The 15,132-nt window shown below is 49.7% G+C and overlaps 1 protein-coding gene across 1 annotated transcript in view; it reads right to left on the bottom strand.

Moving 5' to 3' along the window:
• Positions 1–15,132, bottom strand: part of Myo7b (myosin VIIB) — a 75,954-nt gene that overhangs the window by 10,292 nt on the left and 50,530 nt on the right. The window contains exons 22-32 of the mRNA XM_050135085.1: positions 12,999–13,169; positions 12,676–12,885; positions 12,349–12,513; positions 9,215–9,342; positions 6,513–6,639; positions 5,785–5,904; positions 4,555–4,728; positions 3,509–3,736; positions 2,310–2,477; positions 1,107–1,224; positions 889–1,015 (exon numbers count right to left, since the gene is read on the bottom strand). Coding sequence (XP_049991042.1) covers positions 889–1,015; positions 1,107–1,224; positions 2,310–2,477; positions 3,509–3,736; positions 4,555–4,728; positions 5,785–5,904; positions 6,513–6,639; positions 9,215–9,342; positions 12,349–12,513; positions 12,676–12,885; positions 12,999–13,169 — 1,736 coding nt within the window. The remainder of the gene's footprint in view (positions 1–888; positions 1,016–1,106; positions 1,225–2,309; positions 2,478–3,508; positions 3,737–4,554; positions 4,729–5,784; positions 5,905–6,512; positions 6,640–9,214; positions 9,343–12,348; positions 12,514–12,675; positions 12,886–12,998; positions 13,170–15,132) is intronic.

Here is a 15,132-nt window from a genome sequence, read left to right as displayed (position 1 = left end):
ACAATTCTGCTGCTACATCTAGGGAAGCAAGGGAGTCCTCCAGGGTCCTCAAAAGAGCTTGGTCTGAATCCAGGTGGGTCCAAGTCCCAGGTAGTATCTTAAGACAAGTGGCCAGCAGATGTTTGGGTCTGAGGCAGTGGGGTGCACCACTCCCCTGCATGTATGGTAGAAAGTGAGGAACATCACCCAGAATGCTATAGGCTTACCCTGGACCCTGGGACAGTTACCCATCTGGTGTGCCTCAGTTTACTTCTCTACAGAATGGGTGAAATAGTTAATACTGATTGTGGCCTTGTTAGTCTCTAGACGGCCTATGTGACAAACCTCTGGGTATACCGGATAGGGTTTCTAGATTAACTGATGTGGGAAGACCCACCCTAAGTGTGGGTGCAGCATTCCATAGGCTGAATAGAAAATGAGCTGACCAGCAGCCTTCCTCTCTCTCTCTGCTTCCTGACTGCAAACACAATGGGACCAGCTGATCGCCTTGCCTGCCATGACAGACTGGACCCTCAAACTGTAGTCAGAACAAACCTTACTTCCTTAAGTTGCTTATGCTAGGTAGCTTTGCATGGCAAGAAGACAATTTACTAATACAGCAAGGGATGCTATGAGGACATCGGTTGTCCAGGAAAGTGCTGGGCAGCTGACCTGTCAAGATTGTGATCAAGGAGCCGGGGGAGGACTTTCCAGATTTCTTGGAAGAATCCCTGGGAGTTGGAACCCTAGGAGTGGGGGTGTGCCTACGTGCTGTGGATGCTATCCTTGTCTGGCTACTGCATCCTGGTTCCTGAGGACAGCAAGTTCCCCCTCTCCATATCTGTCTTTGAGTTCCACATACACCTAAACCAAGGATTCAGGTTGTGAAGGAACGGACTTGAGGCTTACCTGTTGGCAACCAGACTCATGACCTCTGCGAAGGACAACTCCAGCAGTCTCCTCTCCTTCTGGTCCAGAAAGCACAGCCCCTTCCAGTTAATGGCCAAAATCAGCTGTGTCTTGGGAAGGCTGGGGCCTGGCCAGAAGGTGACCCAGAGTGAAGGCCATGCTGGCCACCAGGGGCAGCCCCCTATCCTCCCCAATACCACCACACCAGATGCTCTTACCAGAGAGTGTGGTGACTTCACATAGTCGGGAGAAGAGCAAGGGCCACAGCAAACGGGCAGCCTCCACTGTCTGCTCTTTCACTGCCAGTGGTTTGGCTTTGGCCTGGGTATACGGGGCCTATACGGAGCGGAAAACCCCAGACACCACCTCCATCACCCCGCCATATGGAAGGGCAAAGGACCTCCAGTGTTGGTCCTCGCCTTCCATCGGGTGGACACAAGGTCTCTTGTTGCTCACTGTGGCATGTGCCTGTCTAGCTGCCTCCCAGGGTTCTGGAGAGTGACTCTCCTGTCCTTGCCTCCCATCTCCCAGTAGGTGTGCACTGGGATTGCACACGCTTGTGCTACTTCCTCCAGCTTTTCATGGATTGGGAGATCTGAGCTCAGGTCGTCAGCCTTGCACAGCAAGCTCTTTATCCACCGAGCCATCCCCACACCCCCTCCTCCTTTTACACGCCGTTTTGTCACAGCAACAGATGACAAGCACAGGCTCACTGTCGCCAACACACGCCTACGAGGACCGTCTTGCTGTGTGTCCCTGGATCCTGGGTACCTCACTCTGGCTTTCTTCATATTTGGGACCTTGCAGAGGTGTCTGCTTCTTCCTTCCTTCTAGTTCCCTTCTTTATCTGGCTTGTCTTTTCCTTTCCTAACATGCTCCACTGTGCTGTGTCTGTGATGGATCAAACATCATTTCTTGTTTCTACTTTGAAACATTCATGCACTGATTTTAAACATGTTCAGGGCCACATCATGTATGGAGGGTGTATTGGCCATTAGCCACATGCACCAAACACTTAAGATGTCTGTCTACACACTGACCTAAGATTTCCCATGTGCTCAGTGAGGGGACATTGAGAGGCTTGGGGGTGAGCATGAAGGGAAGTAATGATGAGCCTAGGCCAGGGTCACAGAATTGTCAGCACCCAGCAGCTGTGGAAATCTCTGGCCCTGAAGACAGGGCCAGCTAGGTGCTGCTGGGCAAACAAACCTGAGACTGAGAGGGAGGAGGGCAGCAGGTGACAGGAACCTGTAGTGAGGTGTTGAGCTAAAGGAGACATTTGTCCCTTGAGTCAGGGCTGTGTCTGTTAAAGCTTCCCAAACCTTGACACGTGGGGAGACTCATGGGGGAAGCGACCAATCCCCCTCAAACTGCCTCAAAGAAAGGCTCAGGGCCAGAGTGCCCGGCCTGCCACAGCTGACCTTGGCATGTGCAGCCATGACGATGCTAGCCCACTTCTCTGGAGACTTGGTCCGGTACAGCTTGGCGGGAATGCAGCTGGGCAGCAGCTCCTGAACAGCGCCGCTCTTCACCGTGGCCCCAAGCCGCACGTAGCAGTGCCGGGCCAGCATCTCCACCAGTTCCTCCTCCTGTGTGCCAGCAACAGCGGGAGCGTGAGAGGCGTAAGGGCCTGCTCCTGACTCAGCGCCGTGGGTCTTACCAGCCCCTCAGATGAGGTAGGAAGCAGGAGCAGCCACCTATCCTAACCCCTCCCCAGCACTGCAGCTCTGAGTGGTTGTAGTCCTCCATGTCAAGACAGCACCGTGGCCGTCCTCTCAGGCAGATCTCTGGGATGGCTGTGGCTGCTGGGTCCCAGCAGCCTCCTGGATTGCCACCTTGTTTGCACCTGCTGCCACAGCACCACAGTGCACCCCATTGATAGAGCTCTTGGCATTTTATACATTCCAGATGTGGACCCAAGGCTCCCCTTCTTCCCTTCCCTTCCCTTCCCTTCCCTTCCCTCCCCTCCCCTCCCCTCCCCTTCCCTTCCCCTCCCCTTCGCTCCCCTCCCCTCCCCTTCCCTTCCCCTCTCTTCCCCTCCCTTTTCTCCTCCTTCTCCTCTGCGTTTTCTTCCTCCTTGTCCCCTCTTCTCGAGGCCCCCTCCCCAGAGCTTAGTATAGACCTCATGTATCTCAGGCTGGCCTCAAACTCCCTATGTAGCCCAGGATAACCTTAAACTCTGCTCTTCTTGCCTTCACCCCCCAGTTGCGGGGATTACAGGTGTTCACTACCAGGCTCAGTTTATGTGGGGCTAGGGACCAATCTACCAACTGAGTTACAGCCTCGGGTCTGATGCCCATGTTCCTGATCCCCAGGACCTGGTGGAGCGGCTGCTGTGAGAGGCAGATAGGGAGGCCTTCCCTGCCCGATGCTGTGGGTGCCTAGGATCTCAGATGCCCAAACAAACCTGCAGCCTACCGAAAGAAGACACAGGCCAGGCCTGTGAGGAGATGGCTGTGCCCAGTTTAGGTCCCACACCCAACCCTTGTCACTACCTCCTCATCCCTCTGCCTCCTATCTGCCACATTCTTTATTACTTCCGTTGTCTCTGGGTCCCTCTGCTATGGAGCATCCCGATGGCCACAGGCTAGGAATGGGGCTACTTTTCAGGGCTCCTCACCTTCTCAAAATTATACTCGCCAGACCACACTCCGTGGAGGACTTGGGAGTAAATGAGTTCAGTGCTCACAGGGTCCTCCCGGGAGTCATGCCAGGGGGTGAAGAACTCCTTCCGGAAGTAGATGCGCCAGGGGGACTGGCACTGGCTCTCTCCCCTCTCCCGGGCCAGTTGTTCACACTGGGCCACAGCATCCATCACATGGTCACTGCCATTGCCCAAGGACCAGAACTGAGGCCAGAATCGGAGGGCAAGAGAGGTTAACAGCTAGTATGTACCAAGACCCATGGAGACACCTGCCCTTAACACTGGAAGACAAAGACTGTGATGCCCTGTGTCAGCCAAGAAGCCACTCCTGAGTCCACCTGGACACCGAAGCTTCTTTACTTTTTTCCTTTTTTGTATGTACATGTACATATGTGTGCATCTGCATGCTTGAGGAGGTCATGGGTGGGTGGCAAGTCTTCCTTAATCCATCTCCATCTTAGTTTTTGAGATAAGATCTCTCACAGAACCTAGGGCAAGTATTGCAGCAAATGCCACCCTGTTCAGATTATTTATGTAGTTCTGGGGGATTGAACTCAGGTGCTCATGTTTACTGCCCACGCTTTGCCTACTGAACTGACTCCTCAGCCCTCAGAAGGTGTCTTTATAAGGATCATAGTCTGTCCATCGCTCCCAAAAACTCTCCCAAAGGAGGTAGAGTTAGACTCTCCTGGGCAAGAGTTAGTGTTGCTGAGTTTAGGGGTGAGGTGGGGAAGGCTCATGTGTGGCCCTGTCTGGATAAAGATGCAACTGTTGGCCTATGAATATGCAGGCAGAAGGACTGGACATCTCGTATGAGGCGTTTCTGATATGTGTATATATGTGCGTGTGTACATATGAATGTCTGTACACACATGTGTATGGATGTGCATGCCCATGAGTGTGTGTATGATGGCTGAGGATGCAGCTAGGGCAGGTTAATGAGGTACAGACTTGAGCTTCAGGGTTCTCTGGCTCTGGTGTATACGGAAGGCCCGGTGTAGGCTAAGACCCCCAGTTGATACCTTGTTGTACACAGCGACCTGGAGGGAGAATCCCAGCTGGTCCTTGAGGCCCTGTTTCTGAGCGATGTGCTGGCAGACTTCTTGGGATGTGGAAGCAGAATCCACAGAGACAGTCAGGCTGCCTCCAGCTGCAAGGATGACCTGGATCGGGATGTGCTTCTTGGACTTGACGGCCTGGGGACAGACAGATGGCACCTGTAGTCCTGGGTCCCAGAACTGCCAGCTCTAGAGGCTCTCCATCCCTAAGCTTGCTTGTTCCTGTGAAGTCCTGAGGGTGAGGCCCTCAGAATACCAGGGTCTGGCTGAGACTTGGCACCTTGTCCAATGGTCTGTGTTGCCCACTCGTAGCTGGTGAGTCGTGGACTTTTGATACATAGTGGTCTCTGTATACCTGGGGTGCAGCCTGCAGGCCATAACTTGGCCACACTCAGATGAAAACCCAGGGTGCTGAGGTTGACTCAGTCAACGGTTTGAGCCCTTGAGTCCTAAGCACAGCGCTGTGGGGATGTGACTGGCTTCACGGTCATCAACAGTTCAGGGCGAATGGGAGGAAGCCCTGTGGACTTAGGAACTGAGAGAACGTGGAAGAAATGCGGCCAGAGGAGGCCTGCAGTCTCCATGTGGGGCAGCACAGGGCACTGCGTGAGTCAGAGTGTTCCTCTCCTGGTTGTCTGGAGTAACTGAGGACTTGGGAACTCGCAGAGTCTGAGACCAAGCAGGGAGAGGTGGTGCCAGCTCCCGACAAATAGAGCTACAAAAGCAGCCGACTCGCAGGGCCATCACCTTCTGGAAGCTAAGAGCAATTTGTCTGTGCTCCTCACAGAGAACAGTAGCTGCATCTTCCATCCAGGTAGGCAGGAGACAGGAAGAAAACAGGAAGGCAGACTGAAGGATATGCTGTGCTAAGTACCAGGGGTGGCCCAGAAGGTACAACAGAGGGACCAATAAGATGGCCCAGCAAGTAAAGGTACTTTTTGACAAGTCTGGTGGCCTGAGTTTAGTTCCTGGTACCCACACGGTAAGAGAGAGACAACTCCAGCAAGCTGTTCTTTGACCTCTATATGCAGGTGTGTGTGTACACATGCGCGCACCGACATACATACACACATATACACGCAAATAAGTGAATAATTTTGTTTTAAAAAGAAGACACCATAGAGAAGGTGGAAGGAGCCAAGGATAAGGGTGTCCTACCCTATACTGCCCATCTCCCATCCTGTCAGCACCTACCTGCAACTCCAGCCAGGTGGGGGGTTCTGAGCGCACCCCATTGGAGAAGGTACGCTGTAGGCGCTCGGCACAGAAGGGCCCATAGCTGGCTGGCCCTTGACTAATAAAATTCAGCAGATACTAGTGGTGAGAAAATGGTGGGAAGAAGAGGACATTTAGAATGGAGGTGCCTTCTATTTTCTGCCCAAGTCAACTTAAAACTCTTCATTGCTGGAGGTGTAGCTCAGTTGATAGCGCTTGCCCAGCACAGAGGAAGCCCTGGGTTCTAGTCACACTAGGATAGACCCTAACTGTCCATCAGTAAGTTCAATCCCTTGTGGGACAGTTATGTCTGCTTCTCCTACATCTACCTCTGGAGGACCTGTAGAGACATACGTCATTTGCCTGCTTATGTGGTGCTGGGGATTGGATCCAGGGCTTCATGCATGCTCAGCAAGCATTCTACCAATTGAGTTACATCCCCAGTCCATCTCCAACTTAGTCTTGAAGACTTTTTCTGTGTCTGGGACCACAGGCAGTGGCCCTGCAGTCCTGGATAGGAGCTTGAAGGAGCCAAGTAAAGCATCCTCCCAGATGTGAAAATGGAGGCCAAGAATAGTGTAGTATTGCTGCTAACTTGTTAGCTGTGATTTCTGGTCTTGTCCCAGGGTTCAGGGGACTCAGAGCCTGTCCCTGCTGTAGAAAGCCCCCTCCCAAGTCCAGTCCCACCCCAGCTCAGCTCTCTTCACCTTCATGAACCTCTCCGAGGGAGGGAAGCAGCCCAGACAGAGGCTGAGCAGAATCCAGCCCCGGGCCACGCTGCTTTTCTTGTGGTTCCCAGAGAGCTGCTTGCAGATCTGGCAGTAAATTTCATCTCTGAAAGACACAGACCACAGGGTCTGAGAGAGGAGCACAGCGGGGCTCTCAGGCACACGACAATGGAGGATCCCACCTTTCCCAGTCTTAGCACAGCCTAGGAAAGTGCCCATCACTGGATGTCTTCCAGGTGCCCTCTTCCCGCTCCCCCTTCCTAGTTAATCAGGGTGTTGCCTTCAGTCCTCTTTCCAAGATATCCCCCTCCTTTGGGTCTTTGCTCCCCTTACCCCCTCTGCCCATGGTGGCCTCCTTTGCCCTTGCTGCTGTCCTTGGTCCTCTCCCTGGTTCATGTATAAGCCAACCTGCTTCCCTCAACCTCACAGTTACTTCAAATGACTTTTCTTCTCCTCTGCCTTAAGTGGCTATGCCATACTCTGGAGATGGTCACCTCCTCCAGCAGTGAGAAAAAAGGGGATGTGGTGTCTACTTTTGAGTGTCAATTTACTAGAAATTCCATGATGGGTCTGGAGAGATGGCTCAGAGGTTAAGAGCACTGGCTGCTCTTCCAGAAGTCCTGAGTTCAATTTCCAGCAACCATCTCTAACCATCTGTAATGAGATCTGGTGCCCTCTTCTGGGCAGAACACTGTGTATATAATGAATAAACAAACAAACAAACAAACAAATAAATAAATCTTTTAAAAGAAATACCTAGGATGAAATTTCTCCAATTTTTTAAAATGTAGGCACTTAGTCCTATGAACTTGCCTCTTCAATTTGCCCCATAAACATGGGTATGTTTTGTATTCATTTTAATTTAATTCTAGAAAATTTTTAATTCCCTTCTTCCGTTTTTATCTTGACTCGATTTTCATTCAGTGGCGAGTCGTTTAGCTTTCATGAATTTGTGTGCTCTCTTTCTTGTCTACTGTTGATTTCTAGCGTCTACACATCTGATGGTGGGCTAGTATCTGAAATGTATAAAGAACTAAAAAACCAGGACCTCAAGAAAAGAAACAACCCAATTAAAAATGGGGTACAGATCCAAATAGAGAATTCTCAGAAGAGGAAATATAAATGATCTAGGATAAATTAAAGAAGTGTTCAACATCCCTACTTATCAGGGTAATGCACATCAAATCAACTCTGAGATTCCATCTCACACCAGTTGGCATGGCTAAGATCAATAAAACAAATGACAGCTTATGCTGGGGAGGATGTGGGGTAAGGGGACACTCATCCGTTGCTGGTGAGAGTAGAAACATGTACAGCCACTATGGACATCAGTGTGGCAGTTCCTCAGGAAGCTGAGAAGAGATCTAATTCAAGATGCAACTGTACCATTCTTGGACAGATACCCAAAGGATGCTTCCTCCCACTACAGAGACACTTGCTCAACCTTGTTCATTGCTGCTCTTTTTCATAAAAGCCAGAAATTGAAAAAAACCTAGATGTCCATCAACAGAAGAATAGATAAGAAAATGTGGCACATTTAAACAGACTATCACTCAGCTGTTAAAAAGAATTATAAAATTTGAAGGTAAATGGATGGAAGTAGAAAAAAAGTTATCCTGAGTGAAGTAACCCAGACTCCTACTTATAAAACAAATTGCACATGCAGTATATATAATATAAGCACATATATTTTAACATATATAATATAATGAAGAAATTTCTCCTTTACACGGTCCTGTACTAAAGCCTGTGCTAGAATGAAGACCCAGAGCCAGAATAATCCCAGCATCTGGGAGGCTGAGGCAGGAAAATCAGGAGTTCCAGGCCAGCCTGGGCTACACAGTGAGCCTCAAAAAATAAAACAACAAACTGAAGCAGGTGATTCTCGAGCCCATATGGACCAGTCTTAAAACTGTCTGACCATAATAAATAAAAATAATTGTGTTGGGGAAAAATAACTTTAGAAACAGTTACTACATTCTGCAGGCGTATTTATTACAGAGACCAAGGTTTATAGGAGGAATCATATTAAAATTCAATCTTGTTTAAAAAAAATCTTTCAATAAGAAATTAATAGGATCTCTATACTAAACCTCTCTCCAGCAAAAAAACAGAAATAAAAAGCAAGAACTGGGTTTGACCAGTGGTTCTCCCACTCCCCTCTACGCACAGGAATGTGTGTGTCTATGTGTTATCTTGTAGACGTTTTCCTTGGTTGCTCTCCACACTACTCACTTATGTTTTGAGGCAAGGTCTCTTGACCTGGAACTCACTGGTTTGGCTGGACTCTTTGGCCAGCAAGTCCCAGAGATCCCCCTGTCCTTACTTCCCCAGCACAGGGATTACAAGTTCAAGTTCACACTACTTTTCTGACTTGCTTTTTTTTTTTTTTTTTTTTTTTTTTTTTGATGATGTGGGCTCTGGGGATCAAACTCAGGTCATCCAGCATTGTGCAGCAAACATTTTACCAACCAAACCATCTCACAACTTTCTTATTAAGTCAGGAAGAGGGCCCTGGGTGGCTCTGTCATCTACTATGCCAAGGCCTTACCTAGAAGAGGCCCAGACCAGAGAGTAGGAGAAGAGCTGGTACCTCAAGGCAGATAATAAGATGATGCCACCATGGACTAAGTGCCAGTGAAGTGGTCTGATGTTCTGAACAGAAGCCAGAGTAGACTGACCTGAGTCCGGGACGCATGATGGCATAGCCCACAATGAAGTGCACCTTCTCCAGGTTAGACATGGGTCTTTCTGAGACAGGGACATCAGAATTGAATGTCTCTTCGCCAGGATTCAGTTTTCTGGCCACCTAGAGTTCACGGACAGTTGTTAGCACAGCTGTGACCCTCCTGGAACCCCGCACCAATCCGATACCGAGCCAAGACAGACAAACCTAGCTGGGCTCATAGGGCCAGTGATCCATGAAGACCACTTTGGCTTTATGAAGAGATATCACAGGACTCTTGGTCCTAGCTGCTTATTCTCTGTGGAAGCAGACAGGGAACCAAGGGCGTGTTAGTGCTCACGGGGTTGACCATGTAGCCACCAGGGCTAGGGCATTTGTCTTTGACACTCAGCCACTTTCTGGCTCAATTTACAAAGCCAGTAGCACAGGTGGGAATAGAGGGTGCACCTTGCCACCATGACATCACTGTGTGATTTTGCTGCCCAAATTAGAGCTTGGTATAAGATTGAGCTTGGGTTGAGGTCAAGTCAGGGCCAGGTACCAGTTCTGTCTGGGTAAAGCTGGTTTGGGATACAGGAACTAAGTGTGAAATGTTGGCTTGAAGAATTGGCAGGGCTTGCTTGGCTGATGGAACAAACATGGCTTGGAGAATGGGCAGGGCTTGCTTGGCTGATGAAACAAACATGTGTGAAAGAAAACTGAGACCCAACCCTGGGAAGTCAGTCCGGTGTCTCTCTGTCCACCCTTTAGAGGACAAACTGTCTTCTGGAGTCCCTGAGAAGGCTATCTGCCTCCGATGTGATCTCCTGACATCCCCATTCTGGCTATGCTTCTGCCTCACAAAGTGTGTGACTTCCAAGACTAGACACTACATCTCCCCTCTTGGATCACTCAGTGTGAAGTAGAACCATGTTGTGGGGATTCTTAGCTAGCTCAGGACGGCACCATAGAGCTGGGACCCATGTACCATTCCGTGATCTTGGGAGTGGACTCGGGTCAATCCTACAGATTATTCCAGTGAAAGTTGACAGTTTGGCAGCATCTTCGAGAGACTCCGATTCAAAACCATCCAAGCCACTCCCGACTCTCAGAAAGAACCAGTCTGCCCTTTCTTAAGCTGTTGTGCCTCAAGGTGACCTATTATGCAGCAGCCACTACCTAACACACTCGGTGGAGCTCATGCCTCTGGAGATCAGGAAGCCTCACTGACCCTGGGTCGTCCACACAAGCAGAGCTGTGGAGGCTTTTAGACTCCTCTGTGGTTAGTTGGAACATGGAGCCTCATGTTTCAGTGACCTGGGGTATGGAGCCCTCCTGGACTTCTGCAGTGGATCCCTGCCTACTATCACTGCTACTTAAATAATTCCTTTCGGTTTTGGTTAATTCGTTGCATGAAACTGGAGGAGGCCTTGGCCAAATTATTTTTAAGCTATCTGTATGTAAACATCTGTATAGACATTCACGTGTGTGTGGGGGTGAGGGCACAGGTGAACACGCACATGTATGTGAGTGTAGATAGAGGCCAGAGATCAGTATCAGGGATCCTCTTCAATGATTTCACAATATAATTTTTAAAAATATAATTTTGGTGCCCAAAGAGGTCAGAAGAAGGCATTGGATTCCATAGAGCTGGACTTAGAAGTGGTTATAAATACTGGATGCTCAGAAGCAAACTCTGGAAGAGCAGCAAGGGTTCTTAACTGCTGAGCCGTCTCTCTCTAGCCCCTCCACTTTCTTTCTTGGGTTGGGGTGTTTTACCCAACTTAGAGCTCATTGATTTGGCTGGGATGGCTGGGCTGGCTGACCAGTAAGATCCAAGGTCACTGGCACACAGCTTTTTTTTTTTTCTAAAGAAAAGCTCTTATTTGAATTATTTTTAAATATGTGTGTGTGTGGGTGTACAGATGAATGAAGATGTCCCCAGAGGATAGAGGCGTTGGGTCTCCTGGAACTGGAGTTACAGGTATCGGTAGACTGTAGGGTGTGGGTGCTGGGAATCGAACTTGTGTGCTCTGGAAGGGCAGTGCATGCTCTTAACAGCTCAGCTGTCTCTCTAGCTGCAGTCCCAACCAGCTTCTTATGAGAGCACGAGGGATCTTGAACTCATACTTGGGCAGCGCCATGTTACCAGACTAGCCATCTCCCTATCCTCCAAGCTCCATCAGACCTCGTGGTAGATGATAGATCAAGAACTTGTTCTTTGGGCTGGGGGTACAGCTCAGCATGCCTAGCGTGTATCAGGGTTGGGGGTCAATTCCAGGCACAGGAAGGAATAAGAAAGGAACTTACTCTCTGAATCAGCATAGTGGGTTGAAAACCAGCTCCCACATATGTGTTCACCCTGATTGATAAACATAATAATCGATACTTTATAGGACTGTCATTCCTGAGGACTGAATGAAGTAACTGCTATCTAGTGGGCTGTCATTCAGTAGTAGCATCTGCTTTTTGTTTTGTTTTGGTGTGGGCGCCCGTGAAGATGTGTGCACAGCCAGCATCCGTGTGAAAGTCAGGGGACAGCCTCAGGCATCAGTCCTCACTGTCTTTTTTGATATGGGGCACCATCATCACGGTACACTAAGGCTTTGGGGGTCTTCTGACTGCTTCCCATTTCCTCAGGGGCGTGCTAGGCTTAGATGCTCAAGCTACTGTTCCTGGCTTGGTTTGGGGGGCGGGATTTGATTTTCATGGCAAATGCTCTCATCCACTGAGTCAGCTCCCCAGCCCTTTTTATTTTCCTTCTCCGTATCTTTTTCTCTGACTTCCACCTCGCTATATAGCCAAGGATGACCCTGAAATCCTGACCCTCCTGCGTCTAGGACTTGAGTGCTGGAATAAAGAGGTATATCCCACCTTGTCTAGGGATCAAGTTCAGGGTTTTGTTTACGCTAGGCAAGCACTCTACCAACTGAGTCATAGCCCCAGCCTCAAAAATCTGTTGTTGCTTTGAAATGTTAATTAGTCAAAGCGAATAGTGGGAGTTTAGAAGCCCCTCTCCATTCATGACTGCAACATCCCAACCGTCCTGGTGTCGCTCTTGAATGGTGCCTTCCCAGACACATTCATGTCTGAGGACTAGGCTTCTGCCCAGCTTCCCGAGTTCTCCTGTCTGCTGCCCTCACCGCATACCTGTGCATGTCCGTTGTGCTGTGGGCCCTGAGTGCCACTGTCCTTGCTCAGCCTGTTATGGGTCTGCCGTGTCACCGAGTCACTCAGGCTGTTCCTGGTGTAGAGCACTGGTTCCGGAAGGTCCCCCATGAACCTCAGGATGATGGGCCACACAGCTAGAGCCGCCTGGAGAATGAGACAGGAGGCCTGGTTGATTCCAGCACTGGAGTCCATGTGACCTGGGCCCTTTGCTTACTTCCTCTGAACCACAGCTCAGACTTTGGGCTCTGGGGTGGGGGAGCGTCTGGGGGGGGCTGGGCTACACAGAAACCAGTGAACATCTGGTACCAGGTGGTCAGTGTCGTTTTCATGGTAGAGCAGTGGGTACTTGAGCAGCTTCTGGATGTGGGTATGGTTGGCTGATTTCTGGAAGTAAGTCACGGCAAACTTGGGGAAGGTATACTCAGCCAAATCGTCCCTCTCTTCCTCTGGCATCTCGGTCATGGGTACTGCATCCAGATCAACTTCGGGCAGTTTCTGAGTCTTTACTTCCAGATCCTGGCAGGACCAAACAGGGAGGACATGGGCCAAGCTTTCAGCCAATGGAGGGCATGTGACAAGTCCCAGTTAGCCCGAAAAGGGTCCTCCCGTCCCTGCTTGGACTGTCTTACCTCAAAGCCTGTCGGAGCTGGGCCCTCCTGGCCTCCAATCATGGCTGGGAGGAAGCCAAACACTTTCTCCACCATCTCTGTGTCGGTGACTGTGTCATAGATGGACTTACGCTTCCTGTCAGGGACAGCACCTTGACCCTTTGGTTCGCTAGCCAGAATGACCCGAGGTTCCTGTATACACCCATAGAGAGAAGGTTACTTACAGGCAGGGCTCACCTCCAGGGTGCAACATTGCCTACCATCACAGGGCAGAGCACCCCAGAAGCCTAGGAACCCTTATCTTGCCATCATTTGTCCGAATAAAGATGTTTTCCCTAAAATAATAATAATTTTGTGTACATGGGCATGTGTGCACAAGTGTCTTCCTCAGTTGCTCTCCATTTTTTTGAGACAGATTTTTTAAAATTCATTTTACATACCAACCACAGTTCCCTCTTCCTCCTCTTTTTCCATGGGACAGAACTTCTTATTAAGCCTGGAGCTCACCAATTTGGTGAAACTGGCTGGCTGTCCAGCCCAGGGAGGCCCCTGCCTCTGCCTCCTCAGAGCTGTGGTTGCAGGTGAATGTCACCTTCGCTGGATTTTTTTCATGCATGTTGGGGATTCAAACTCAGGTCCTTACATCAGACACTTTACCTACTGAGCCGTTCACTTTGCCCAATCATAACATTTAACATCTAGAAGGAGTGGAGATCATTCATCAGGCATCTTCCTTTCTAGCAATTGTCAGGGAGGAGAGTTTGATCATTGAGGCACTCCACAAACTTTAGGAACCCAGATGCCAGTTACTAAGCCACCACTCAGGCCCCCTCAGTCCCTTCATTCTGTCAAGGGACCACAGGGGAGACCTTGGGACCTACACTAAAGCACTTGGAGGCCCAAGTGCTTTGCAGCCAGTGATGGCCTGAGGATCTCTCACATGGCCTGCTTGCTTTCCCAGTATGTTGTGCAGAAGAACCCATGTGTGTCTGTGGAGACGAAGCCCATGTTATCCCATCCCTTTGCTGCATCATATTTGCCAATGAGCCAGAAATAAAGAATGAGGTTGACGAGATTGGCTCTTGGATACATCATGGAAGTGGTAAGATCCTTTATAGTGGAATTTTAAAATGCAGCTTGCTCTCTCCCCGCTCTCTCTTTCTCTCTCTCTCTCTCTCCTCCCCCCCCCTCGCTCTCTCTGTGGGTGTATGTGTGTGTGTAGACCAGAGAACAACCTTGCGTTGTTCCTCAGGAGTTATCTATATTGTAAGCTTTTTGTTTTGTGAAACAGGATTTTTCATTGACAGCTCACCCGGAGGGCTAGGCTGGCTGACCAGTGACCTCGAGGGATCTGTCTGTCTCCACGTCCCCAGTGTTAGGATTACAGATGCATACCACCATGTCTATGTTTCTCATGTATGTTCTGGGATTCAGCTCAGGTCCTCAGGTTAGTGAGACAAGGACTGTAGCAACTGAGCTCTCTCCCTAGCCCTGCCCCCTCGAATATGGGGTTACCTTGATGCTAATCTGCTGCTTCCCATCCTCTCAATCTCCTACAGGCTGGATGACAAGTCTTGTGCTTTCCTGCCTCCTGAAGTTTGTTCTTCTTAGCGAGACAGCACCTCTCACAGCAGATCTGGCCCAGACTGATCATCCCTGATTAGAAGTCATCTCCAAGCCCAAAGGGCTAAGATGCTCCACTTCCAGGTTCCAGACACAAGGCTGTCTTGCCCGTCTGATTCCTATTTCATGTTATACCTACAAGTTACCTGGGTGTGACTGGGTCTTCCTTCCCAGAGGCCATTATGAGCTACATGAGAAGGGAATCTAGTCTGCTTCCTATTTTGAGTGTGTGTGTGTGTGTGTGTGTGCGCGCGCGCACACGCGTGCAGGCGCGCACACATGCATGTTCATTTGGGTAGGTAAGGGTGAAATTATATGAAGGTCAGAGGTCAATCTCAGATCATCCATAAGGCATCATTCCCCTTATTTTCTGACACAGGATCTTCCTGGCGTTTGATGACTATGCTAGTCTGGCTGACGATCAAGCCCTAGGAATCCACTGTCTCTACACTGGTATTACAAACACATACCACCACACCTGCCCTTTTCACGTGGGGTCTGAGGATCGATATGAGGAACTCATGCTTGTGAG

This window comes from Alexandromys fortis, unplaced genomic scaffold, assembly GCF_014885135.2.
Source record: "Alexandromys fortis isolate MF-2015 unplaced genomic scaffold, M_Fortis_MF-2015_v1.1 scaffold_25, whole genome shotgun sequence".
Classification (NCBI taxonomy): Eukaryota; Metazoa; Chordata; class Mammalia; order Rodentia; family Cricetidae; genus Alexandromys; species Alexandromys fortis.
The sequence above is the reverse complement of the archived record's forward strand: the minus strand, read 5'-3'. Positions and strand labels throughout refer to the sequence as shown.